The sequence below is a fragment of the Felis catus genome, chromosome D2 (genome assembly GCF_018350175.1).
Source record: "Felis catus isolate Fca126 chromosome D2, F.catus_Fca126_mat1.0, whole genome shotgun sequence".
NCBI classification, from domain to species: domain Eukaryota; kingdom Metazoa; phylum Chordata; class Mammalia; order Carnivora; family Felidae; genus Felis; species Felis catus.
The window spans coordinates 51,501,381-51,529,137 of record NC_058378.1 but is presented as its reverse complement, the minus strand read 5'-3'; the positions used below and the strand labels follow the sequence as shown (position 1 = coordinate 51,529,137).

The window sequence follows — 27,757 nt, the reverse complement described above, 5'->3', positions numbered from 1 at the left end:
CCATAGACCTTGCAACCTCAGAGTGAGTCCAGGAGGGCCCCTCTACACATCACTGCACTGAGGACAGGCTTATCATGCTACATATCAAGATATTAAAGGGCTTCAGGAAGAAAATGTAATGGTATCTGATGAGATTATCTACGTGTTAGTAGAGAAAAATAACTGTTACCCAAAGACCTTGAGGACATCTATAAGTATAAATGCAAAAATGAAGGAAAGTGCGTATTTTAAGGGAAGAATAGGCAAGACATATTTTGAATGAGGTTCCCACACAAACACAAAAGGCAGCAGGAACTGATGCGAAATAGTTTCTAATTTACCAAATCACCACCTTCTGCTTTATGAATACCTGCAACAGGAATGCAAAAGAGCATAATAATTCAGATCTATATTTAAAACAAGAGACAAGAGCTTGTTTGGTATTTCTTCAGATAATCTTTCATTCACTTTTGAGCGCTTGGCATCAAGAAAAAAACATCAAGAAACTGGTTTATTATGGCAATGTACACAGAGTGACTTATTCAATGGGAGAGCATCAATGTTGTACAGAAGGAGAAAATAAGTCTATTTTTGGAATCACCAATCAACTTTCCTCACCATGGTTACAGGCCATGTTTCATAACTTTCCAGAATCACAGATGATTCAAAATGACCTTGGTAATAATTTAGACCAAATCTCATATTTTATCCACGGAGAAACTGAAGCTTAGAGAGGTGGTAAAGATCATCCAACAACACGGCCCCTTCATGGCACATCACAACAGAACTCAAGTCCCCTCATTCATAAGGAAAAATGTGAAACCATTACCTCAGAAAAAAGGTACCTCTTAATTTCTCTCTGGGTTTTTTCATTTGCAAACGCTATGAAATTGTTTTGGCAGTTAAAATCTCCATGTTTCTACATGATTGGGAAAAACCTTTTCAAAACTACATTTTTCTACTGGTAACTTCAACGCAAGTTGAAATACAGATGTGTTCAACCTGTTCCCTGCTAGCCAAGGGGGCAGATAAGCCATGTGTATTGTACAGGCCTCTACGAACTGTTACTTAATATTTATTCATACTCTTTGGTCTCTAACTTTCCTCCATTTTTATGTAGTTCATGTGTGTGTGTGTGTGTGTGTGTGTGTGTGTGTGTGTATATACACACACATGTGTACATACATGTGTATATTTGGACAGATCTTATTAACTTGGATATTTGGTAGAGGTAGATCAATTAAAAATTAAGGCAATAAAAATTTCATGTCATTTACTATTAAGTGAAATTCATTTTTAAAATGACCCCCAATCCAAGGGCACCTGGGCGGTTCTGTCAGTTAAGCATCCAGCTCTTGATCTTGGCTCAGGTCATAATCTCATGGTTTTGAGGGCGAGCCTCATGTCGGGCTCTGTGCTGTCACCACAGATTCTCTCTCTCTCTCTCTCTCTCTCTCTCTCTCTCTCTCTCTCTCACTCTTTCTGCCCCTTCCTCTCTCTCTTGCTCTTTCTTCTCTCTCAAAATAAATAAATAAATATCTTAAAAAAATAAAATGACCTCCAATCCAGTAGGACTTCACGGAGAAAGCTTATATGAATTCATCCAGCATTTATTATACGTGTCTACTATGTGCCAGGCACTGTGTTACGAATTGGAATCTCAGAAGACTGTGTCCCTGCCCTTGCTGAGCTCACAGCCCAGTAGACCCAGGTATGAGCAGGTGGCGTAGTAAGTGCAATTAACAGGGACTGGTCAAGGGAACAGTGGGGGAAAAATGGAGGACGATGATCAAATACCATGGGAATGAAGGGAGAATATCTGGAAAAAGGAGAATACTATTCACTGGGGTTTCTCAAAGGAGGAGAAAGATTGTTCTGGGTAATGAAGATACGAGGAGTATTTTAGATGGAGGACCCGGCATGCACAAATACAGAGACAAAAAGTAGAATGGCTTAGTCAAGGTGCCACTTCCTGTGCATCTGGAACCCTGCAGCTGTAGGCTAACTGGTCTCAGTCTATGTCCATCATCCCCTGTCAGCAACCACACCTCATGGCCCTCATGCCATCTCCTGTCCCCCTCTCCTAAACCACTCGTTCATGCCTTTCCCTTTCTCTTCAAGCCTCCAATACTTCCTCCCCAGTCCTCAAACTCAGTTAAGGAATGCATACACTGCCATCCAGAGAAGTGACAGGGGATGAGGGCAGAGAAAGGGGAGGGCCAGGTCAGAGGCTCTACATGACACTCTGGAGATTTGAACTTTATCCTCAGACAAAGGAGACCCATAGATTTACCTCCACGAGAGAGAAAGGGGCAAGACTCGAGGGAGTGAGGTCCAGGGAGGAAATTAAGGTGAATGAGAAGTAATGACAATCTGACTGAAGTCAGGAGCTGTGAAGCAGACAAGGTAATGTTAAGGAAATAAAATCAAAGGCCTACTTTATGATTGAATGGTGGGGAGGTAGAGGAGAGGATTCCAAAGTTTCAGCAGCACAATTATATTTAACTTTAACCCACTGGTTTTAAAGTGGGTTTATTGTTTCCAAGAAATTGTAATCACATAATTTTAAAGTACATAAAACTATATTATTTGCTTCTAGGATCATCCTTGTAATAATAATAAAACAACAAAATTTGAACTGGGCTAAGGCCTATGAGTTATGAGGAAACTGAATCATTAATCTGCCATTAGCATTGGAAGCTCCTGAGAATAACAGTCCCTTCATCAGAATGCCGTCACTGAATTTTTTAGGACAAATTAGGACCTAAAAGTAAATGCATAGAAAATACTCTAAATTTTTCTAAATAATTGGCAAAGGAAAAATATAAATACATACTAGAATTCTGGCTATGCAGGAACTTTGCAAGTACATATATTTATAGACAAACATATACATAGAAATAGTAAGAAGTAAATTTATAGACTTCTCTGAAGAAAACACAAAGCATCAAAGTTTATAACATACTTTTCCCCAATCTCTTACTGAAAGGATGTAGAAAACAGAAAGATCCGCTAAATGAAGAGACCCCAACTTTGCATTTGTTCATCACTTCAAATATCATTTTGGTATCAGGTGACAACTGGATTTCGATGAAAAGACCACTTTTTTTTCTTCCTAGATATGTCCTCCTCTGATAGGCACCTCCACCTTATCTTCAGGAACCTAGCAATCCAAGAGGAATCTCTTCTTCATGGACTGTATCCACAAAGCAAGTGAATCTACCTCATAAAGGCTATTTAAGGTGCTTCCCAGATTGCTACAAAAGTCTATCCATGAAGATCGTTACCCATGAGTCACAGCAAAGGTGGGCAGAACTTCTAACAGTGGTTCTCAACCCTATTTGCACATTAGTGTCACTTGGGGAGTTAAACTACACGTGGACACACACACGTGTATATCATGTCAGGGCCCCACCGTAGACCAGTCAATTCAGAATCACTAAGGATAGGTCCAAAAGGCACCCAGGTGATCCTCATGAGCAATGAGGGCTGAGAACCACTAGCCAGGATCTTGCTTCTCTACCTGTGGTCTGCAGACCAGTGGCATCCCCTGGGAGCTGATTAGACATGCAGAAGCTCAGGCCCCACTTGAGATCAACTGAATTGGAGTCTGCAATGTAATGCCATCCACAGTGACGTGTGTACACGGTCAAGTGTGAGAAGCCCTAGTCTAGAAGTCTTGCATCAAGTGGGCAAGCTCTAAATAAGACTTATTGATGAGATGGACCCATCCCTCACCTTAAAGATCATTCTTTGGCCTAGCTGTATAAATGTACTAAATGTGAAGTGATCCCTCAGACACCAGCTAAAAAGCTCTCTACACTGGACAGAATGCTAGATGTAAGTCCTACCACTCTATGGAGCAGTGCATGAAACGCCTTACTTGATGTGACGTTACTTGACGACTTACTTGATGTGAAATGACAAGTAAGTCACGGACACACCCGATTCACAGGAGTGGTTGAGTCCAGGGAGGCAGGGAGTAGGACTGGGGAAAGGTACAAAGGAAACCTCAACTCTCTGTAATTACTGATATTTTTATAAACTTCAAGTTAGTCAGGTTTTTTTTTTTTTTTAAGTTTCTCCCTGGAGTCTGAAATGTTTCTCTCCTCCACACAACAAACGTTTCTTCTTTTACATACACAAATCCTCTGTAGTCAAAGATCCAAAGCAACAAGACCTCCACCCTTGGGAAATTATGTAATTTTTACATTCCTTCATCTCTTGCTTGCTAACCACTCTTCTAAGAATTCCCTCACAGAAAACTAGAGAGCCATGAAAATTACTGTTGATTCCAGGTGCGAAATGGAAATGCTGCCATTGGTGAACATCTGGTAGACCACAGCTGGGAGAGGCAGGGGCAAAACCCAAGGGAGGTAAAAGAACTTGAGGGGAACCTGAAGGTGCAGCTGATTTACCCCCAAAAGGCAACACTAAAGGTACAGAAATAACAAAATGCTATTAAGTTCAAGTTTACTTCAAGTTGAGCTCCAAAATTACTCCATAGGAAATTCAAGATAAGGTCATCAATTTAAGTAGTTTCTACAAAACGAAAGGAAATAAATATTGGCTCTGTGTGCAGCCACTCTCATTACTTATAGTCATCCAAATGACCTCTCCCATGTCTCCCTTTCTTTCCTCCTACTCTTCTGACCTAAAATAGACCGTATCAATTCAGAACTGGGAGAGAGGGAAGATCTGACTTGAAGCAGAAGCAGAAGCAGAGAGACAGAGAGAGAATAAGAAGAATACAAGAAACACTGAAGAAAGCAACAAAGGTGTTTAAACTATTTGACTAGGAGTTAGCCTGAGCCACGTATCAGAAGCTGCTGGAGTTCTTTTAAAAATGTCTCCTTCCCAGGGGTCCACCCAAAGCCAAATAAATAAGAATCTTGGGTTAAAGGGAATCATGTGAGTTTCTGAAAGCTCCCTCAAATGATTCTGAGACAGACCGAGGGCTGGAATCCCAGTTGTGATGGGGGATTCCAACATCAAAACATCACTTCTTAACCTTTAATATTTATCTTTTTTAACCTCTGGATACATGTAAATCATTCCCTAATCCACTTACTGGCATCACACTAGTTTTTTCTTACCGATTTTATTTCTGTCTGGGGCATCTGGGTGGCTCAGTTGGTTAAACATCCGACTTTGGCTCAGGTCATGATCTCGCGGTTCATGAGTTCGAGCCCTGCATCGGGGTCTGTGCTGACAGCTCAGAGCCTAGAGCCTGCTTTGGATTCTGTGTCTCCCTCTCTCTCTGCCCCTCTCCTGCTCGCTCTCTCTCTCAAAATTAAATAAACATTTAAAAAAAAACTAATTTCATTTCTGTCCATCTCATATAGATTACTTTAAAATTCATATACTACTACCATGTTTAAAATGAAAGTACAACAGTAGCCTGTCTTCCCTCTTCGTCACCCCCAAACCCACTTCCTAAAGGTAAACTACATTTAAAACTTCTAGCTATCTCTTCAGATATTTAATTTCATATTCCTAAATCCACCTATAAATCATAAAATAAGAATGAGGCTGTACAAAATAATCATCAGAGAATAAGAAACAGATATTAGAAATTAAAAATCAGATGGCAAAAAAAAATCATTGGAAGGAGAAGATAAAGCTGAAATAAAAGCAAAACGATAGAAAAACAGAAGAGATACAATGAGAGGATCCGTTCAGCAGGCATTACATCATACTAGTAAGAGAATATATAGTCTAATTGGATTCAAGAGTAAGGTCCTAAAAAGCTGGTTGCAAGTTGCAGACTCATGGAGTTGAGGGAAGAGGGTTGTTGCCTGGTGGGTTCACTTTAGGAACACTGGGTAGTAAGTCAGTGTTTTCATCGTGAGGCCTCAGATGTCGGTACCTGTACCGTAGGTCTTTTCCCTAGGGCTGTTCTTTACATCCAGAGAAGAGTCCTTCAATATCCTACCTGGGTTGGTCATCACCTTGCTCTCCTAGGACTGGGCAGGGGGAAAAAGAGCATAGGGTCTCACTGCTTAGTATGCTGAATTTCATTACATTCGTCTGTTTTCATTGAGCATTTCACCCTTATCCTCTTTTTTGCCTGGTATCTCTAAATCCAAAACCGCTAATTTACTTCAGCTTCTCCAGAGACAAATGTCCAGCGTCCAGCAAGGATTTCATCTTACCGCACAGGATGGGGAAAGTCACCTGCGGCTCTGGTTCCTTTCACAGGCTTGCAATCACCCCGTTCCAGAGCCTCTCATTCCAGAGGCTTTCTGGGATTCTGGGAGATTAACTGGCTGTTTCTTCCCAGGATCTACTCCCAAATTCCTTTCAGGGCACTTGAGTACCAACTTTCTCCACTGCACTAAGTCCGTTGCCACAGGTCTGTTTGCTTTTCATCCTCCAAAAACTTGTTGGTGTTGCCCATCTGCTGTTGCCTCTTGTGTTCCCCATCATTACAGTGGTGTTTTGGCAGGACTGACACTAAACACATGTTCAGGCCACCAAATTCTAACCCAAAGCTGCCATATCCAAATCTTACAACCACAGAAACTGCCCCAAAAGATGAGCTTTTTTTTTTTTTTTTTTTTTTTACCAATTTTCAAACACCCATAGCTTTTGTTTTTATACATACACCAGATCACCTAAGATATTTTTCCAATTAACGTTTATCATCATTTTCTTTTTTTAGTCATAAGGAAACCTTATCCGAGAGAATCCTTTTCTGGATGCCACAAAAGACTTTTTGTTTTTAAATGTTTATTTATTTTTAAGAGGCAGGGAGGGGGAGAGAGAGAGAGAGAGAGAGAGAGAGAGAGAGAGCGAGAGCGCAAGAGAGCATCTGAGCAGGGGAGGGGCAGAGAGAGAGGGAGACACAGAATCTGAAGCAGGCTCCAGGCTCTGAGCTGTCAGCACAGAGCCTGATGCAGGGCTCAAACCCACAAACCACGAGCTCATGACCTGAGTCAAAGTCAGAGGCTTAACCAACTGAGCCACCCAGGTGCCCTGAGACTTTTTTTTTTTAAGTTTATTTATTTTTGAGAGAGGGAAAGAGAGCATGAGTGCCCATGCAAGAAGGAGGGGGGCAGAGAAAGAAGGAGTGAGAGAATCCCAAGCAGGCTCCACGATGTTAATGCAGAGCCTGACTTGGAGGTCAGTCCCCCGAACTGAATCTTGAGATCATGACCTGAGCCGAAATCAAGACTTGGACACTTAACTGACTGAGCTGCCTAGGCACCCCTGGTTACCGTAAAAAAGTTTTTATTTATGGACTCATTAATTTAGTCTCAAACCAGCAGAATTCTAAATACTAGATTATAATTGAACAAAGAAAATATAGATATTTCCGGCAATAAAGCTGTTTTCGTTAACTCCTTCTTGTGACTTCAAATCTAGCCTATGGTGACCTGAATTGAAAGGTATTTGCCTCAATGGTCAGGTATTTTCCAGGAAGACCTTGACTACTGTCAGTCATCCGAAATACTGGAATCTTTGCTGTCTGGCTTCTAAAGACAGGCAAAGGAGGGATGATCAGAAAGTTTAAAAAATAATTAAGTATGAGAACTTTTCCACAACCAAATGATCACATTTTCTTCACTCTCATCCCAAAGACACAAATCTGAAGACTCTTAACCTGAAGATTTTTATCTTTAGGCTGAAAACCCAGGACTTGTCCTAAACACTAAATTCATAGTTATAGAAATAAGAAATTACTATAGGGTAAAATACCAACATTGCATTTTTTATCTAATTCCACTCCAAAGGAGACATATTGGGGCACCTGGGTGGCTCAGTCAGTTAAGTGTCTGACTTCGGCTCAGGTCATGGTCTCACAGTTCGTGAGTTCGAGCCCCACATCGGGCTGTTTGCTGACAGCACAGAGCCTGGAGCCTGCTTTGGATTCTGTGTCTCCCTCTTTCGTTCCCTTCCCCACTTGTGCGCTCTCTCTCTCTCTCTCTCTCTCTCTCTCTCTCTCTCTCTCTCAAAAATAAATACACATTAAAAAAAATTTTTTTTAAAGGAGCACATATTGCCCCTGCTACTACTTATGACAGCCCTGGAAAGAAAACCAAGCATCTAACAAAAAAGGTTCTGATAGGGGGAAAAATTAAATTGTTCTATTTCTCGAGCTGGTTGGTAGTTACATGGATGTTCACTTGTTAATAATTTATCGAACTGTACATTTTACATTTCAAAAGTTTCATGTGATATGTTTTGTAATAAAAATTACTTTTTTAACAGTTAAAAGAGAAATGGATAAGAAGTCAAATTTCATTTGTCATGAAACACCGTGCTATAATCTTACTTGTCTAAAATTATCATGCACACTGACATGGAAAAGGGAGAAAAGTCATCATGATTTACCTTAAGTGCCTAAACTGGAGTTTCCCCAAATTTCAATAGTTATTGTCAGATGAAGAAACTGAGGAACTTAACAGTTAATTAGTAAGGTTACTAATAGTGATGGAATTAGCACTAATTCCAAGTGCTTTATGTCCAGTTAAGGGCTCCTTTAACACTTTACGAGGAGAAAGAACTTTCCACTTTTCCAAAGTTCTGAATTTAAAAACAGGATATCAAAGCTGATGGTCTCTGCTCTGCTGTCTGTGAGTTTCCTGAGATCCCCAGGGAGGAAGCAGAGATCCACCAGGTATGGCTGTGAAACTGATAAATGAAGGGTGGTTCTTAGTTATTTCACTTACTTCTAGTTAGTATAAAAATGCACCTGCTGCCTCAGAAGTTACTTTAACTCAAATGCAAATAAGAAACCTACGAGTGGTTAATAACCTCATGTTCAAAGGGAACATCTCTTTCCCATTCACAAGGTTTCCAAAGGAAGGATATTCCCTGTCCACCCCCATCTTCTCACCCTACACCATATTCCTCCCCATAGAGGTGGAACAGTTCATTTGGTTAGTATGTGACAACCGTTTCTCAGTTTTCAAATGGACGGAGTTTTTCTACAAAAGATATTAAGCATAAGAGATTCAGCTTCTTTCTCTGTTTCTCTAGCTGGACAGTGAAAGGCAGGAACCTGGGTAGTTCTGCTCTGCAGCCTCAAATTTTGTTCCAAAGCCTACACCAGGTGGAGGTTGCACAAGACCATGTTCTCCTTCACACCACACTATGTCTTCCCATCTAGCCTTCATCAATAATGAAGCAAATATTTTGTCTACCTGCTGAGGCGTGTATCTGTTTTTTAATTAGTGGGGAAGGGCTGGTGCTTTCCATGGGTCCTCCTCAAAGACACCACCACTGCCTTCGGGTTAGAGGTCAGAGGACATGGACCTGATCCCACAGATCTCAGTGGGTTCTTGTGTCCACAAACACTGGTGTTTTAACAGCAGTATGTAAGCAAACTGAGTGGTGAGGAAGCTTTCTAAGGTGTTGTTCGGTGGATACTTTAATTACTTCTGCCCTAGAGGGCAATATTAAACTGAGATTTAGGGATTCTGGTTCCTCCCAGAGCCAACCCTTCCACACACGTCCGTGATCTGGGGCAAGACACAATCTTTCTAGCCTTTGAAAGACTTTAGCTTCCTCATCTTTTGAAGGAAGGGATAACTTCCCTATTTTTTAGGGTACTTTCCAACTCTAAAGGGCAGAAAAGGCTTTAATAAATGTATTCTGGGATTTTAAAAGCAGACGTTGACATTGTATACCTGGGCCTCACAGTTCCTGAAGGTCAATGACCTTCCACCTCATGGCTGGGGCACCTCACCCTTCTCAAGCTCAGTGACATTCTGAATGTACATCATCACTCAGAACTGATCCCCGCATAGCGACAAGACACTCTAAAAGTTCCCCGTGCCCTCTGCCACCAGCCACACAACCACCCCCTGCACATCCTCTCTTATGTCTCCCTCCCCCCTTCCCTGCTGAACCAGCCGCTACCCTTTAACCCATTCCATTCTCCTGTTGCCCACTGTCCCAGACTGTCTGTGCCAGTCTCCTGTGCCTCTCTACTTCACCGAGGGCCCAGATGGAATTGGCAGTGCCAGTGATACTCATATCACCACTTCCAATTCTCTGAGCACTGCTGGAGAGAGTCAGGGAGATGGGGAAGATTCCTTCTACCACTGGTCAGGCCCAGCCACCTCTGGCTCCCTATGGTGCTCAGATGTGCAGCTACTCCAAGCTCTTCCCCTTCCCCCTCTCCCAACTTTACCCCTCACTCCCAACTTACTTTGACCAAATCAACTTACTTTGACCTCCTCTGTTGTTGCTCTTACTTCCCAACAGAAGGCAATGGATCCATTTCGGATCCAGCCACCCTCCCTCCCAGCTCCCAACTTCCCTTTCTAAATCTTTTTGCCTTTATGTAACCTCTTTTCCCCTCTAGGTCACATCTGTTTTTCCATGAACAATTATCTGTGCCATGACCTGGGCAATCAAATGATTTATTTTTCAAAAAAGGACCTTCTTGTAGAATGAAAGTGAGGATCATTTGTCCAGGTATTTGTAGTATCTATCCAAACATTATCCTATAAATAAACTGGGGTAAAGGTGTGAACCGAGACTGTCCTGGGTGATACGGACATACAGCCACTGTCTCTTGCTCCTACCACCGCCCCCCCCCCCCCCCGACTACTTGTGGAGGGCCTGGTGCAGGAATCACCTTCCCACTCCCTCTCCTGATCTTCAGTCCCTCCCTCTCCACTGGACAGCCACCACACTCTCAGGCTTTTCTTATGCTTTTTAGTCACTGACCTCTCAGATTTTCACAGTGCAATCACAGTTTACGCTCACTCCATTTCCTTCCCATTCAGGGACCCCTCAGGCATCTATCTGGCGACTTATCTCTGACTTATCTCCACTGCCCTACTGACTCCATCCTCAAAGGCTGCTGACAATGGTCTCCCAGATGAGTCCAATGGCTTCTTCCCAGTCTTTGATCCTCCACCTTCCAACCTTATCAGCCTCCGCCAATCTTCCTCTCTCACCTTTCCTGACCCAGTCCTTTCCTTGTTCTCTTGCTTCCCTCTTCTCAGCATCCTGACAGCCTCTTTCTGTCTCCCTCCAAGCACACAAATACTGGTTTTCCAAGGCTCTGCCCTGGCCTTCTCACCCACACTGTGAACCCTTCTCAGAACTTAATCCCTTCACAAGGATGCCCCAAATCTTCCTCTATTTGCAATGGTCCACAGGCACACAAATGTGAACATATCCAAATGCAAACTTATCGCCACTTCCATTCATGAGACAAACACTTATTGGTTGCATTCTACTACTAGCAGGTGCCTTTACTAGTGGTTCTTCTTGACTATTTCAATTCCTGCCATTGCCATCCAGTCCCTCCGCTTCCATCTTTCATTTGTCCCTCAACTCCCTCATGTAATTAGTCAACCAGTCCTGTCGCATTCACTTCTATGGTGTCACACCCAACCCACCTGCTCCCACCCTAACTTATATTCTCTGTTGCTTCTCTTCTGGAGAGTATTTTAATAGCTGCCTAACTGGACTGCCCGTGGCTCCTCTGATTCAGATAAATTTTCTTAAAGCATAGCTTTAATCACATCACCTCCCCCACCTTAAAATACCTTTGATGGTGATATTCTGCCTGCAAAATGGGCTCCTTAGCCCAGCATTCAAGACCATCACAGCAGGGTCCTAGCCTTGCCATGCAGCCTTCTGGCCGACTATCCTGCCTCCAGGTTCCTCACCCTTCAGCGTAAGCATGTCCCTCTCCATTTCTGGATATGCTCCTACATCCTTTTATTCAGGTCTTAGTATAGGCTGGTTCCCACCTCTCTGCCAGCTGAAGTCTTCCTAATTGTTTAAGGCCTTGCTCAGGATGCCTGAATTCGGTCTTATTTAAGTTTTTCCTTCTCTGAAATCACAAATAATTTTCTTTGTGCCTCTCCCACCGTTCTTCCATGTGATACAGCCTTTGGTTACCTCTCCTATGCTCCTTGCATGACTCTCAAACCTCTCAAGGAAAGGGTGCCAAGGCCTGATTAACCTGTATACTCTTTATACTGCTTTACATATAGTAAGCTGAGAGGCTGAAATATTCAAGTTAACTTGGTATCCATCATATATCATGTAAAAGAATGAAAACGTATTTAATATCATCAAAGTTAATTATGCCAAATTCTTAGGAAGGCCTAGAAACAAACCATTTCTGCTGTTGGTTCAAGGATACATGAATGTTAGATCAAGGATATATGAATCATTTTACTAACTTTGCAGGAGAATTGTGCATTCTTTATTGTTTCCTTAAACTACAGACAGGTACAGAGATAGACCAGATCTTAGAGAACATTTAATTCCTCCCCAAACCACACCTCCCCCTGCCCTTGTCCTATCCCAGCTACCAAGGCTCCAGTTGAGAAAATAAAAGTTTTGAGAGAGGAAGCTGTTCCCATGGTCACATAAATCAGAAGTCATAATTGTAGCCATTCCATTTATTAAGGACCTAGTGTACATCAGACATTTTACAAATGCTATCCAGCCCCATGACAATCCTTCGAGGGAGGTGGTACTACCCCCTTAGAAGATGAGAGAATGCTCAAGAAAAGTGAAGTAAGTTGCTACAGAGGGCCCTGCTTATTAGGGGCAGAGTTGAGCTTCAGCCCTAATTCTATCTGGCTGTCAAGTCTAGGCTTTTCTAATTGGACACTGTGGCAGAGGCAAGACCTACCATATGTCTTGACTCCTGTCCTACTGTTTCTCCAGTGAATAATTATGCCAACTAAGCAAGCACACATACTTAGAAGTTGTAAGTCATTTTGTTTGAAACTGGAGGCATGAAAATTAAATAATAGCTTCATTACTATGAAAGTTCTAAGGTTAATAACTGCCAACATCCTGACTCTTGTCAAAAAACTTCCCCAATCTGGAAGAGAGATATGTTTTCCTGCTTTTTCAATTCATAAGTACATTCCTTGACTTAAAATACATTTGCCCAACCACATTCAGCAAGTATTTTTGAGCTCCTAGATGTCCAAGGCACATGGGAGGGCACAAAGTTGAAGACGAAACAGTTTTACTTGGAGAGTTTACAGGCAACAGGCAGTCAATGGATTAATGGTAGGAACCTCTCCTCCCCTACTTAGGGGAGCTCTGGTTAATTTAGGGACTTCCCACAAGAAGTCAAGACACTTAAGTTCTAATCCCTGCTCTGCAGCCTTGGCAAGTCTTCTCGCTGTGTCTCAGTTTCCTCAGCAAAGGGACTGGTACAAAGGAATGAATTGTGCTAAGTAGTCTCAAGGTCGCTTCTAGTTTTAAATTTCTATTATTGCCCAGCTTACTCTTGAAATTAGATTACACTTTTGAAAGCGATCACAACTACTGTCAGGGAAAGGGACCTACTGGATGCCCACTCCTCTTTAACTTTGGGAGTACCGAGTTCTAAAAACATTGCTACAAGAGTAAAGCTGACTAATATCCTTCCAAAGTTTATCATTTATAATAATAAAAAGTATACTAAAGTTTACCCTCCAAGGAGGGTACACTACATTTGAATTCTTCCATTACATCATTGCCTGATTATAGCTTTCTTTATAATACATTTAAGATGTTTAAAATATAATTTTAAGTATCTTCTCCTTCCATCTACTCTTCTGTAGAGTTATTGACATTAACGACAACAAAGAAGAGAGATACGGCCTCTTGTATTCACTTAGTTAAACTGAGACTTCATATTAAGTGCTACTTCCGATGGACCTTCCCAAGCTTCAGCTAATGCTGAAGTTGGTGAAAACAGCGGGGAGGGAGGAATATAGAACTATGGGTATTTAAAATATGAGTTTTAAAACATATAGGCCTTTGGGAACTTGACCTTGTTGATTCTGTTTCAATATCCTGCACTTGTTTTCAATTAGCCCAGGTAATGTTTTTAAGCACCCAGTCTTATACAGTAATATGCTTTCTCTTGACAAGGCTCCCTGTGCCTTATCTTTCTTCACACTCAGCATCTTAGGATGTGATGCTCAAACGCATCTTGTGCCATCAGTTAAACAAGCACAGAGGAGGAAATGAATCAACCAAAAGAAAACTGGAAGGAAAAAAAAAAAAACTGTACCATCTCAGTGCCTTGCTCATAAAAGGCATTGACTTTTAACTGTCAAAGATAGCCCTACCAAGAAATGAGGAAAGAGAATTTGTTCATTCGTCAAATACTGAGTGCCTAATATATGCCAGGTACTGTGCTAGGTGCTAGAGTTACAGCGGTGAGCAAAACAGGCAAAAATCCCTGCCACAGTGGAGGTTACACTCTAGTGCAAAGAGACAGGACTTAAAGAATACCTAAACAAAACCACTTCAGATAGCGATGAAGTGCTATGGAGAAAATAAAATAGGATTGGGTGTGGTTCCTGGGGTGAGGGGTGAGAAGCTATTTAAGATGATCAACAGGGCCTTGCTGAGTACATTCAGGACGTGAGTCCTGAACGCTAAGAAAACTTTACTCTTAATCCTACAAATGTGGAATGAGGTGGGAATGAGTCAAGTCAGTCTTTAAGGGTGGTCACAGTGGTTCAAAGTTCTGTATTAACGGCAAACTAAGTTCCTTTTTGGTTTGCCTTAAAAACAAAACAAAACAAAACAAAAAAAAAAAACCCAAAGCCTAAATCTTTAACTGGGACTTCTACTTAGGGGCCATTTGTTTTTCTTTTAAGATCCACCAACTTTTCAAGTTTGTGCTAATTACTTTAGCGGTACTTAAGTACAGGCAATTACTAGAAGGACTCCTTCAGAACCCAGTACCTCACCTGACACCATCCAAATTCTGAATGAGACAGGACCCAGCCTTGCAGCGAATCAGCGCTCCTCCGCCGACTCATTAATGCAGCCAGGTGGAATCCTGTAACCTTTCCAAGAATGGGAAACGAGTTTCGGGAAATCTGGGGAACCTGACACCCCAAAGTTCCCACACATTGAGGCAGGGGCAAAAAACAAGCCGCCGCTCTTTTGCATGAACTCTCCCCCGCCCCTCCAGGCGTCATCGCTGCAGAAGGGCCGCTGTCCCCGGGTCGGAGGCACACTGCGAGTACGCGCGCGTGTGTACCCCGCATGAATCATCGGCGCCCGGGTCCGCGGGCGATGATTCATTCACCGCCCTGGAGCTCACGGCCACACGTTCCGGGCGTACTATGACGGCCGCACACGCAGCTTCCTTAATATTAAACAAATGTTTCAAAGTACGAATGCCCGGAGCCAGAAACGTGTAGACCCAGGCGAGGCGGCGGGGAGGAAACGGCACGTTTCGGCCGCTGCCCGACCGTTCCCGGGGCCGGGAGGGGAGCGGCGGGTACGTCCGCCCGCCCCCTGGGCCCCCCGCCCGCCTCCCGGGCCCCCGGCACCCCCCCACCTCTGCACGCGCGTCGGCTGCGCCCGCAGGGGGCGCGGAGGGCGCACAGGTGGGTCCCCGCCCGGCCCTGCCTCCCGCCCCTCCCCGCCACTCGACGAAGGCCGACGCTCCCTCGCCAACGCGCCTCCCGCTCGCCCCTTCCCTCTCCGTGACATCTTATATAATAACCCGAGCTAATCAAAACGGAAGCGACGCGCGCTGCCGGGGCCCGTCTCGCGGCCGGGGCTAGATGCTCGCCCCCCGAGCCCGCGGCCCCCGAACTAGGCGCCCGGGCGCGCGGCTCCGGGGCGGGGGGGAAGGGCCCGAGCACCGCCCCGGCTCGTCCCTCCTCGCAGAAGGCGCCGCTCCTGCCGGTCCCCGTCAGGAAGCCGCGAGCGTCACAAACTGCGTCAGCTTCTTCAAACACATTTCATGGTCTCCCTCCAGCCCGGGAGCCGGCTGCTCCCGAGGCGGGGCCGCGGCCGGGGCTGGAAGGAGCCCCTCCGGGGAGGAGAAAGTTCCTCGGGGCCCTCCCCTCGCCCGCACCGCGCCCGGCCCCGCCGCGCCTCCAGCCCCTCTCCGCGCCACGCCCGCCCCGCCGCGCAGCCCGCCAGCCCGCGCCAATGTCAGCTTGGGCAACTTGTGACCCCCGGGCGCCGGGCGGCCCCCTCCCGCCCGCCGGGCTCGCCCGGCGCCGGGGGCCTCCCCCTCCACTCCACCCCCCGGCCCAGCGGAAAGCGGCGACGCCAGAAACTTCCCCGGGCCGCGCCGGGCGGGGAAGCCGCCCGGGTCCCCGTGCATCGCCCTTACCTTGCTCTCGGGAGGCCACGATCCGGGCGGGCCGCGCGGGGCGCGTGGTGCGCGAGCGCGCGCGCGTGGGGCGGTAGGTGAGGGAGCCCGCGCCGGCGGGGGCGGGGCGGGGCAGCGGGGGTGCGGGCGGCGCGGGCGGGGGCGGGGGGGCCGGCCCGGCGGGCGGGCGCGAGGAGAGCGGAGCCGGCGGCGGCGGCGGCGGCGGGCGCGGGGCGAGCGCGCCGAGGGGGCGGAGGAGTTGCCGTGGGTTTGTTTACGCATTGCTGCCCGGCTCGGGGCACAGCCCGCACTCCCTGATTGGACACAAACTGGGGCACAGCCTCTCGCCGCCGCCCGCCAGGCCTCCTCGAGCAGCCGCCGCGCAGCTCCCGGAGCGCCCTGCCCGGCACGGCCCGCGGCGGCGCCCGGGCCTGGAGGGGACGAGCCGCGGCGGCCGCCGGCGGCGGGCGCGGAGCCACTCGTCGGCCCAAGGCTCGCCATCGCCCACCTGTAGTGGCCCGACCTTGGCAAGGAGAAATTCGAAACTTCTGAGCTGGGGACTTCGTGTCATTCAGCTGGAGAAGGGGCACTTTCTTCCCCCCCACCACAGACGGAGGGAGCTTGCCCTTGAGTGGATAGAAAGCAGCAGCTCAAATGTGCCCCTTCGGCGATGGTCAAGCCGAACCTTCCTCTGTAAGCTATCCCTGGGAGCTCAGTTTCCTCCCGGGCCTTCAGCTTCTCGGCTTGTATTCTGTCCTCACGCAGCATTCAAAGTTGCCATCCCAGAAATGACCTTGCCTCATGATGCCTAAGATCCCAGATGACTCCCCATGGCCTCAACCTCCGATTCCTCAGCCTCAGAGTATTCCACACCTGGGCCTCCACTTGTCCGTCTCCTCTCCACTGACAACCCTCACCCCCAAAACCTTTGCCTGCAGACAACACCTTAGGCGCCCCCGTTCTTTCCAGATGGATTTTGATCCTGCTCCGTTCTCTGCCACAAACCCAGAGAACCCTGAAGCTCCCACGGCTTGTCAAACCCTCGTGGACACAGCTTGTCTAGCATCTCCTACCGTCTCTGTGCAGTCTCCACCAGCCGGGTGCAGAACCCACCCCTTGTGGCCGGCATCAGTTTGGCTTGAGGGTCAGTCATGTGCCTACTCTGTGCCCCCAACCAGTCTGTGGATTCCTTAAGAACAGGAGCCTGGTTTTAACAGGGCCCTGGGGATGGGAGAGATGAAGGCTGTAAGAATAAAATTGTCACTGAATGTCTGCAGCTCTGCTGGTGCCGGAAGGACTCAAGAGAGTCTCTATCAAGAGGGTCTCCTGATAGTCTGCAAACCTCATCTTGCAAAAAGCAAATACTTCCAAAACCCGAGAATGCCCTCCATTTCTCCTGTGTCTCTGTCTTTTCCCCGCCACACGTAGCTATGTGCCCTCTATACTCTTAATGGGCACCTGATAACCCTTGGGGGAGTAAAACTGAGATGTTCCCTAAGCTAAAGCTCAAGGTGATTAAAGTGAATATAGTAAATCATGAAGGAATAGACATGAATGCCCAGGAACCCAGTCATTTTACAGATAATTCCTGGGGCTAAGAGTCCCTCAACCCTGACAGCTAGTATGGATTTGCCAGTCTCCAGTCAAACACTAGGGAAGTAGACCCAGAGCCTCCCCGACTCCTGGGATGGCTGGATTTCTTTCTCTCTTTAGATTCACTGCTTCCAGTCCCACTGGGAAAGCTGTCTTTGAATTCTGAGGGTAAATCCAAGTGAAAGTAAAGTTTTCTTTCCCAGGCAGTTCCATAGTGATGATTCAAGGCAGCAAATTAGTTACAAACGTGCTGAAAGAACTGGAAGTGCAACCAGGGGAAGGTGAGGCAATCCTGAGATTAGCAACTGCTGGATGCATCTCTCCCCTAGGGCTGGAGGGACAAAGGGAAGAGGCTGCCGGAACCTTGAAGGTCTTGCCCAGTGCGAGCTGAAGCCATGAAGGAACTTACAAAGAATGCTGAAGACGCCTCCCATAGCGAAGAAATCCCTCTCACCCTCCAGGGCCACCCAGTGGTAGAAAGTAGAAGCCAGGGGACAGGATGACAGAGAGCAGGGGTCAGAGCCCCTACAGTGCAGATCAGAGGAGGGAAAGGAGGTGGATCAGAGAGCACAGTGGCAGGCCACTGACATTCCGGGCATGGGTGCAACATCTGGTTACCCCGGGGACTCTTCCTTCGCAGGGATTCTGCAGGGACAGAGCACACTTTGTTTCTGAGCCCCAGCACTCCCTTCCTCCTTCTGGTCCCTCTTTGCCCTTTTGCTTCCATTTCTCCTTCTAGCTTCTTCTCTACCATAATTCCCTTATATTTCCTTTTTCTCTCTTATTCTGTGGCTCCCATTTTTCTCTTTGGGTTCCAGTATACTTCCTCCTGACTTCTCTTCTCTCCATGGAGTCTCTGCTCCCCTCTTTGTCCTTTTTACTCCTTCCTGAGCAGGATGGCAGCCTTCTTCAGCATGAAGGAGATCAATGGGTTCCTATGGTAGGTCATGGAATCCGGACCTATCGTATAATTCCCCTCCAGACACTGTGCGCGGCATTTCACATATGTGATCTCATTTTATCTTCACCTCACCTGCTAGCTGGGCACCCTTGAATAAACTCCGGTGGCTTCATTATTTTCCATCGGAGGGAAGGCTTTGCTAGTACAGGTCACCAACGTCACTGCTCTTAGCTTTCCTCCTCTGTTAGGTGCCTCCCTCCCCCCTTTCTTTTTCTTATCCCGCATCTCTTCCTTCCACTAGCTCAACTATTTTTCCTAAATCTCAACTCTCAACAGCCTAATAGATCCGTACTCTAAATTGGCATTTCAGCTGACTTTGGCAGGGTGGGGAGAATTCAATAAATGGAGATTGAGGAAAAGCATTCTTGGTGGGACAGTGAATAAAATGGTCCGGTTTGAATGAACAGAAGGTACAGGTAGGGTATAGGACCGGATTTCAAATATTTGCCTTTAGATCTCAGCTAAGACAGACTACGCAGAAACACAAATTCACCTCAAGTATATTCAGCGTGTGTATAATTCATATAATTAGAATCATAATATTTTAAAGCCAGAAAGAAATCAAGACCTTGTCTTGATTTGTCCATTTTTAAGTGAATGAACTGAGGCCTACCAGGCTTAGGTAGCTGGAGTATTACGGTAGTTAACCATGGACATTAGACGGGTGCCTGGGTGACTCAGTCGATTGAGTGGCTGACTCTTGATCTCAGCCTGGGTCATGATCTCATGGTTCATGGTATTGAGCCCCACATTGGGCTCCGCACTGGTGGCATGGAGTCTGCTTGGGATTCCCTCCCTCTCTCTCTCTCTTTCTTTCTCTCTCTGCCCCTCCCCTGCTCATGTGCATGCGCATGTATGCACTTTCTCTCTCAAAAAGATAAACTTTTTTAAAAAGCAAAAAAATGTGGACATTAGAGTTTGAATACCTGTGTTCAAATGCCCCCTTTGACAAATGTTAGGTTATTTGACCTTGAACTTATCAGTGTTTAAGATTCCTCATCTATAAGATAGGAAAATGATAGAATCTATCCCAGTGGGCTGGTGTGAGAATTAAATGTTCTTACAGGTAAAACACATAGCACAGTGCGGGGCACATAGTCAGTTTTCACTCAATAGAGGTGACTATTATTATGATTTCCCACGGCTATTTGGCTGGTAAATACCAGAGTCAGAAATGGTCCCCAAACCTTTTAAGCAGTAATTGAGTGTTCTCCCCATTTCTTAGAAGCCATATCTTAGGATGCTGTCTGTGAAAATATGGCGGCTCCTCTGGCCTGGTGTTCTCAGTTATCCTCCTGGCTACCATTCCTCTACACCTCCTGCTATCTGCTCTGCCACCGGCCTCAGCAATCCCACCATACAATCAGTATTGCATCCTGTGAAGTTCTGGGTGGGGGGCATGAAAAATTAGCAATGGACACATTCCACATTAAGCAATGTAGTTTACCAGTTCCGATATCCTCAAATTTTACTCATTTAAATTTCAAAGGACAAAAAAATGATTGTTGAATTAAAGGGGTTTGAGTTCTCTGTCATCCTGCAGCCTGTAGAGTGTCAAACTTACCGGCTTAAATTTTGATGGTTCCTTAGAGGAACTCACTGGGACCAAGAAAAAGCCTTGGTTTAAAAAGTGAGTGTCCAATCCTTCAATAAATTGTGATGGAAGAGAATTTTCTTTCTCTCTCCACCTTTCCTTTCTGAGTCTCTGGCCCCACTTTTCAAAACTCCCCAACCCCATGATCTTCATGTAGTTCACTCACTGAAATGAACCGTGTTACTCACCTTTTTAAAAAAAAAATTTTTTTTTAACATTTATTCACTTTTGAAAGGCAGAGAGAGACAGAGCACGAATGCGGGAGGGGCAGAGAGAGGGAGATACAGAAACAGAAACAGAAGCAGGCTCCAGGCTGTCAACACACAGCCCGATGCAGGGCTCGAACTCATGAACCGCGAGCTCATGACCTGAGCCAAAGTTGGCTGCTTAACCGACTGAGCCACCCAGGCGCCCCATTTTTTTTTTTTAATCTCTCAGACCTAGCTCGGTATCTGGGGCCTTCCAGGTGCCCACATGCTGTTGAGTGGACTTGAGCAATGCCACACGTACCGAAAGGATGCCCTCTTCCTCCCCCTTCAAATCTTTGTCTCTTCAGTTGACATCCTTAGCTAGTTATCAGCCTGTTGCACTAATTCACTGGAAAGCACGACAACAGCTGAGTGTGAAATAAATGTGCATTTTACAACATAAACTACATTCAAAGAGGGGTATTTTAATGGTGTAAATCCAGGCAGTATTTTAAGAGGGGCGGGAAGACATTTTTGGGGGCAGCTGGACTTTCCTAACACCTTTGCATCACACCGCACAAAATGGAACTTACCTCTCATATAAATAAAAGCTCTTTGACTCTCATTGTAACACATTTCACTTCAGATTTCTTAGGCTAAATTGTAGATGGCCTCCATTCTGCATATGGCTGTATTAATTATCCTGCCTAAGTCATTTCCTAAAAGGCACAGTTTTCTTTAATCTTTAAAAAAGTTAATCGTCGTCCGTTTTTCTCTTTTACTTCAAAGCCAGACAAAGACCCAATGCCCTGACCACTCACTGACCACTATACCAAAGACTGCTACATAGAGAGCATTTAGTAAATGGTAGTTATTTTATTATTGTTATTCACTATCAGTGTTACCACCGTAAAGAGAGTACAAAGCCTCATCTTTGCTTCCCTTCCAGATTTTTTTTCAGAAGTTGGACTTTAGCATCACTTTAGGAGGAGAGGATAATTCACAGAAATCCAGTTTTCCGGGTACCACTTGCTTTTGCTTCTGAAAGAGAGGCTGGAAGGATGGTTAGGGTTAATTGTGCTGCTGGGGGCCTATAATCAGCCGGGCACTATCGATCCCTAGTCTGCCCTCCATAATATTCATGATAAAATGGGGATCACACAGGCAATCTCTGGCCCAAGAATAGTTCATAATGACAGGCCAAAGATTTGTTCTCTGACTGTGCTTACAATTCCTTTAGGGCTTTCTCCTGGATGGACCAGAACATTCTCTGTGTCTAGCTCTGTTTGTATTTATGCCTCAGACAACAACTTAGAAAAGAGAATCTCCCCAGTGGCTTCCCAGCAAATAATTCTTTTGGTCTCGACTATAGTACTTCATTTCCTTCCCTTAGGACACTTTTTGCACCATGATCATCAAATGGTGTGATTTAACCGTCTTCTTCTCTTTGATGATGCCAAAAACAAGCGAAACCTCTCATTACTGGTTTTGATGTCCTTTTCTGGGTAGGTGTTCTTCTGTGGTCCACTGAATTTCTGCATTGTACTTGACTTACCAGGCTTTCCCTGCTCCCTTGCTTTCCTCAAGTGTCTATTACCCCCCGAGCATCTGGTCGTTTATATTTGAACATCTGGTCTTTTTGATTCATAGCAAAAATTGACTTTGGCCTTCTAATAATGAGATTTTTCAAGCATCGCAGAATCATAAAATGTTAACGGTGGAAGGACTTCTTCAGATAACAGAGGCCGATCGATTCCTTTTATAGTATAAAACCAAGACCCAGAGAAGCCAAGTGTCAGATGCAAAGCTACACAGCCTATGGTGGGGGAAAGCTAGAACCAGACCCAAGACTTCTGCTTCATTTGTTTCTTGTGAGTTGGATTATGATCCCTGGAAATAATACTATGAGGAATTTGTAAGTGTCTTCCTCCAACATGTTTACCTTTTCATATAAGTGGTTTTCCTAATACATTTCCAGGAGGCTCCGAGAAATAAGAATTCCACAAGTGAAAAAAAATGCAGCCACAGGAAGGCATGACTTACAGAGTTGGGACTCAGTGATGATGATGACGACGACTGACGATAACCAGTTCTCACATTTCTACGCTGTCAGTTCTACTATTTTGTTCTCTATAGTCCCAGCTATTTCTGGGTTTCAAGCCTTCTGGAAGCGTAGCTCATTTAGCTTAGGGTTCTTGATGAGAGTGATGGGTGGGTTTTCAGGAGCTGCCTTCCATAGGAATGGTGATGACTTCAAATAGTTAGAGATCTACCCCTAAGCACACATTTGGAAACTTTTCTAAAGTTGAGGAGGTGTGTTCCTAAAATAATGCCAAGTATTGCATACAAAATCATTCCCCGGTCAGGCAATCTGAAAAATACGAAATGAATCAGAATTAAATAGCTTAGGGTCAGTTGGTTCAATTTTACCAGAATTCACAGGATCTTTAAAACAGTAATGTGAATCCTGAATTTCTAAGGGAGGGTGGTGAAATGTGTAGAATTTCCCAAACATATTTGACCATCAGATCATTTATGGGACTTGGGTTACATGGAACAAACTTTAGGAAATGTTAAATATCCTTTGAGGTTCAATTAGAGTCTATGGTACTCCCTTTGTTCCAAAACTATCTGTTTCAAATGTTAAGATACCTTTCCCTGGGGTTTGTTGTCTTGGATATAATGACTTACCCTGTGCCTCTTCTTCTCATTATTTATCATTTTAGGACCCAGGTGCTATTATTTCTCAGCCTGAATTTCTCCACACAGAAAAAACGTAGTTCATTTAACTCTGACCTCATACCTGAGCTGCCCAATTCCTGTAATTGTTTTCAACTGTCTTATTCTTTTCTATAGTTTTCAAGGGTCAAAAAGGTAATAATAATTGTAGTAATTACAAATAGCATTTCTTAGTGTGTGCAGTGGGCCAGATAGTGTGCGAACAGCTTTACATATTAACATCCCATTTAATTGTCAACACAACCCTGGGAGGTAGATATTATGGTTTCCAGTTTACACATGAGAAAACTGAGGTGAGCTTAAGTAACTTTGCCCAAGAGGGTCCCAGCAACGGAGGGGAAGCTGGGATTGAACCTGACTGTGTTCAACTCTTAAGGATTCCAGGCCCCTGCCCTTCCAGTGTTCGTTCTGTTTTTTAATGTATGCGCTGCCTTCCCAACCAGAATCCTTTAAGAGCAGTGGCCACACGGTCCAGACCACAGTAGAATCTTCTGTGCTTGACACAGTGCCTGGCATGCTGTAGCCAATACTTCCTTTGAAGAGAAAAATTAAGCAACTTGCCCAAGCCACTCAGCTAGTAAACAGTGGACCTAAGATTTGAACCATCTCCCACACCTTACGCATCATGGATTTCCCACAAGAACCATGCTCTGTGTGCCAAGTGAGCTCTTTTTCCCCTTGGAGGTCACACTCACCAGGCTTTTAATCATCCCAAACAAGGCATTTTATGCTCCCATTCACTCTACCCCACCCCCCTTCCTGCCACCTGTAACGCGTTCATTCTGCCCTCTCCCAAGCAGACTGTGGTTCTAGACCTAGGGAACTAAATGGCTAATACCCTGGTAAGCAAGAAAGCACTTCTATGGTTCTTGTATGCGAATTTTGCCGCAGGTGTTCTGACATTGGTTGTTCTCAACCCCAGACTTTGCATTTGGAAGCCCTTCCAGATGTTGAAATCTTTCGGTGTAAAATGAGAAGGCATGCACGGCCTGGAGGGGGTGGTGGGGCACCCACCGTGGCCCCGCTTCACCGTTGGCTCCACGCGCGGTCCCAGCACCCCGCTGAGTGCCTCGGACACCCCTCCCCCCCAGGCCGTGGGACGGTGGATGGCCGGACACAGCTGGGCAAAGGCATTAGCGGCGGTGTCTCTTTCCTTGACCTTGGCCTCTGCAGCCGTCAGGCTCAGCAGCTGCCCCAATGTCTCCCCGGTTGGAGCCCATTTTCCTCACTTGGGTTTCCTCCAGGCTTCAGCATGTAAGATTTGAATGGCGCAGCTGAGCATGCCCACAAGAAGGCCAGGACATCTCTGTACCCTGGCTCTAAAGTGGAGCAAAACCAGGTCCCCAACGAGAAAGTGCCTGGCTGGTCGAATGGACAGAGTACAAACCTGTCGAGGACACTGCTGGCTCTGTCTTGGCCCAGACCATGTGGGCAGACCCTGCAGTGGGGGAAAGGAACTTCTTTCCTAAACTCAACGAAAGGGATGGGCATGTTGAAAGAAGGAGCCAGAATGGCTTGTATGAGCTTGAAAATGGCAGACCCAGAAATCCTGCAGGTCAGACAGGCTTGGGTGGCAGAGGGCTTTTAAGGCAGTGGGTCCCAAATCGTGCTGCAGACCCCATCTCAACCAGGTGGAAAAAGGATAGCACGGGAAATAAAGTTTCCCATCCTGTTTCTGAGAGAAGCATCCTGCAATTTGTAGCCATCAAAAGGAAGGACTGTGGAGAATGGGCCATCTCAGGGGGAATGGTGGAGCCGGGAGAGAAAATTAGTACCACGCTGAAGAGAGAATTTGGTGAGGAAGCCATGAACTCCTTACAGAAATCCAGAGCAGAAACACAGGAGTTGAAGAAACAACTTCACAAACTATTCAGCCAGGAACACTTTGTAGTCTATAAAGGCTACGTGGATGATCCTTGAAACACAGATAATGTGTGGATGCAGACGGAAGCTGTGACTACCCTGATGAAACGGGTGAGGTGATGGACGAGCTTCCTCTGGAAGCCGGTGATGATGCCAAGAAAGTGAAGCGGGTGGACGTCACTGATCAACTCAGGCTTTGTGCCAGACATTCCCAGTTCATTCAATCTGTGGCTGAGAAACGAGGTGCCCACTGGAGTGAGGGCACGTGTCCCAGGTGCCGTGAATACCGACTTGGAGTCTCATGAAAGCCGGGGGCCTTCAAATGGACCTGGGGGATGAGAACTCCCACTGAACAGGACAGGGAGGGATCTTCTTCTGGTGATGACTTACAAAACTGTTCACAGTATGAGGGCTTTGTATCAGGGAATAGTATCAAACACAGGAGATCAGGACCACAGACTTTTGGGTTTTCCAGTCAGAAGAAGAGGAATATAGTCACCTGTTGTATGTGTTGTATACATGACTCTTAACCACATGATTCAACTAGTGCTCTTGGGAGAATTGTAGATGGTACAAAGATAACTTCTCACCAACCATAACCTCTGCTTTTCAGCTAGCTTGCATTTGTCACTCCTTTTTTTTCTCCTGATGTGTTAGATTGTGGTCTGATCTAATGCATAACCTGGTATTTTGCATAACGTTTGTTTTTCAAATTGAGCTTTATGTGGTCTCGTATTCATTGTTTTCAAGAACGAAAGCTCTCTGGTTATCCGTGTGTTTAGGATCTTTCATTTTGCGGGAAAGGTTCCTTCTTTATTTTATTCAAAAGGATCAAGTACTTACAAACCAGAAAAATAAAATGCAGTGACAAAATGAGCTTACTATCTAGCCCTCTGGTTATCAGAACTATTTCTGAACAGAATGGACGAAGCTCAGGATATTTGTTTCCTCTCATCTTAGAAGACCCTGTAAATGTGAATTCCTGTTGCGAAGAAGTCTTTGTCAGGAGATGTATGTAATCCCAGCCTAATAAAAATACAAATCATGCTTAACTTTTCTCAGTTGAAAATATATATGTATATGTATATGTATATGTATATGTATATGTATATGTATATGTACATATATATGTATATACACATATATATACATATATATATATATACACACACAGAGAGAGAGAGAGAGAGAGAGAAGGTTTTTAATAGTCAGTTTGCAAACACAAAGATACTCCCCTGACAATCAAGAATGAGGGGATTCCAGGGTTGCCTGGGTGGCTCAGTCGGTTGAGCATCTGACTCTTGATTTTTGGCTCAGGTCATGATTTCACAGTTTGTGAGTTCGAGCCCTGTGTCGAGCTCTGCACTGACAATGTGGAGCCGGCCTGGGATTCTCTCTCTCTGTCTCTCTCTGCCCCTTCCCCCCTCAAAAAATAATAAACAAACATTTAAAATAAGAATGAAGGGATTCCAGTAGCAACAAATAGGTCAGAAATACATTTCTTTCCTTTCTTGTCACCTAAAACAAGCCACTTAGCGTTATTCGTATATAACACAATGCACGGAAAATTAACTCAAACCACTGCAATGCGCTTTTCGTGGCTAGGGTGGAAAAGACTATTGCAGGTACTGATAACTACATAAGGAAACACTTTGATAACAGTAGCCAACACTTCTATCCACTTACTATGTACCCACACTCTTGGAAGTGCTTAAGAGAACACCAGGGTTCTCTGATGTCACAGGTTGGGCTCCCTGGGGAGCAGTCTCTGAGTGGGAGGGAGATCATTAGCATTACAAGATGTTTCTTAGGGACAGGTGTTGGGACCAACTCCTGGGGGAGGGAGGAGAAGGAAGCAGGATTGGATAGAGTGAGACACTAAAGTTGAAGCCTGGTGAAGGCATCAGCCAACTCCACCGGGAGCTCTGGAGCTGAAAGGCCCTTCTAGCTGCCCTGAATTGGGAGTTCACGCCTTCATACCCCTGTTGACCAGCCACTGGACACGGGTTGCCCCTGGAAGGAGGTGTGACCTTAGGAGAGACAATTTCTTCAGCCAAGGCAATGGCCAAAGAGGGCTGACAGCTGAAGTCCATCCTTTGGTAACACTCCTAGTAGTTAAGAAGGAGAATCTGGGAAAGGGGAGGGGGCAGGCATTACAGGGTCTACCACATATTGTTATCCCAGCTTTACAGATAACATAACTGAGGCACAGAGAGGTTATAGAACTTGAACCAAGTTGTACAACCACAAGTAAGTGGTGGTGGGAATAGAGCACAGACTGTGGGATCCACGGCTTACCTCCTTGGCTGCTATACCATAGTCCTTCCTGTAGTTACACTCTCAAGAGTCCCCAGGTTCCCTGTGCACTGCTCCTCTAAAAAAGAAAAGAAATGACCATTATATCTCTTCCTAGATGCACATTTGGTCAGAGTTCCCTTTTCTAAACCTGAAGGACATGGGCGTGGTCTCTACTGTTTTTCTCTTAAAATAGGTTGTATTTACATGGGTGATGATGATTATAAAAAGGTTCGGAGCGCCTGGGTGGCTCAGTCGGTTAAGCGGCCGACTTCAGCTCAGGTCACGATCTCGCGGTCCATGAGTTCGAGCCCCGCATCGGGCTCTGGGCTGATGGCTCAGAGCCTGGAGCCTGCTTCCGATTCTGTGTCTCCCTCTCTCTCTGCCCCTCCCCCGTTCATGCTCTGTCTCTCTCTGTCTCAAAAATAAATAAAAACGTTAAAAAAAAAATTAAAAAAAAAAAAGGTTCACCCCTGGATGCCCAGCATCAG

At 45.5% G+C, this 27,757-nt stretch overlaps 2 protein-coding genes and 1 pseudogene across 3 annotated transcripts in view; 2 read left to right on the top strand and 1 right to left on the bottom strand.

The window, feature by feature from the left end:
* The window catches only part of PCGF5 (polycomb group ring finger 5), a 124,761-nt gene extending 108,582 nt beyond the window's left edge, over positions 1–16,179 (bottom strand). Inside the window, exon 1 of one of the 2 annotated variants that reach the window (XM_023240714.2) lies at positions 16,055–16,179. The gene's annotated coding sequence lies outside the window, so the exon portion shown is untranslated. Of the gene's footprint in view, positions 1–14,666; positions 14,810–16,054 lie in introns of those variants that run through there. The other variant, XM_019813534.3, reaches the window with a different exon arrangement.
* LOC123380847 (basic salivary proline-rich protein 3-like) lies at positions 15,282–17,301 on the top strand. The gene is made up of 2 exons (XM_045040402.1): positions 15,282–16,127; positions 17,003–17,301. Exons 1-2 carry the CDS (start codon positions 15,677–15,679, stop codon positions 17,011–17,013), a joined length of 462 nt encoding a protein of 153 aa, XP_044896337.1. The 5' UTR covers positions 15,282–15,676; the 3' UTR covers positions 17,014–17,301.
* Positions 17,302–22,820: 5,519 nt separating this feature from the next.
* LOC101092400 lies at positions 22,821–26,013 on the top strand (annotated as a pseudogene).
* The last annotated feature ends 1,744 nt before the right edge of the window (positions 26,014–27,757 follow it).

Coding starts and splice junctions, on each gene's coding strand:
- LOC123380847 (XM_045040402.1), top strand. CDS start 15,677: ATGGTCTCCCTCCAGCCCGGGAGCCGGCTGCTCCCGAGGCGGGGCCGC.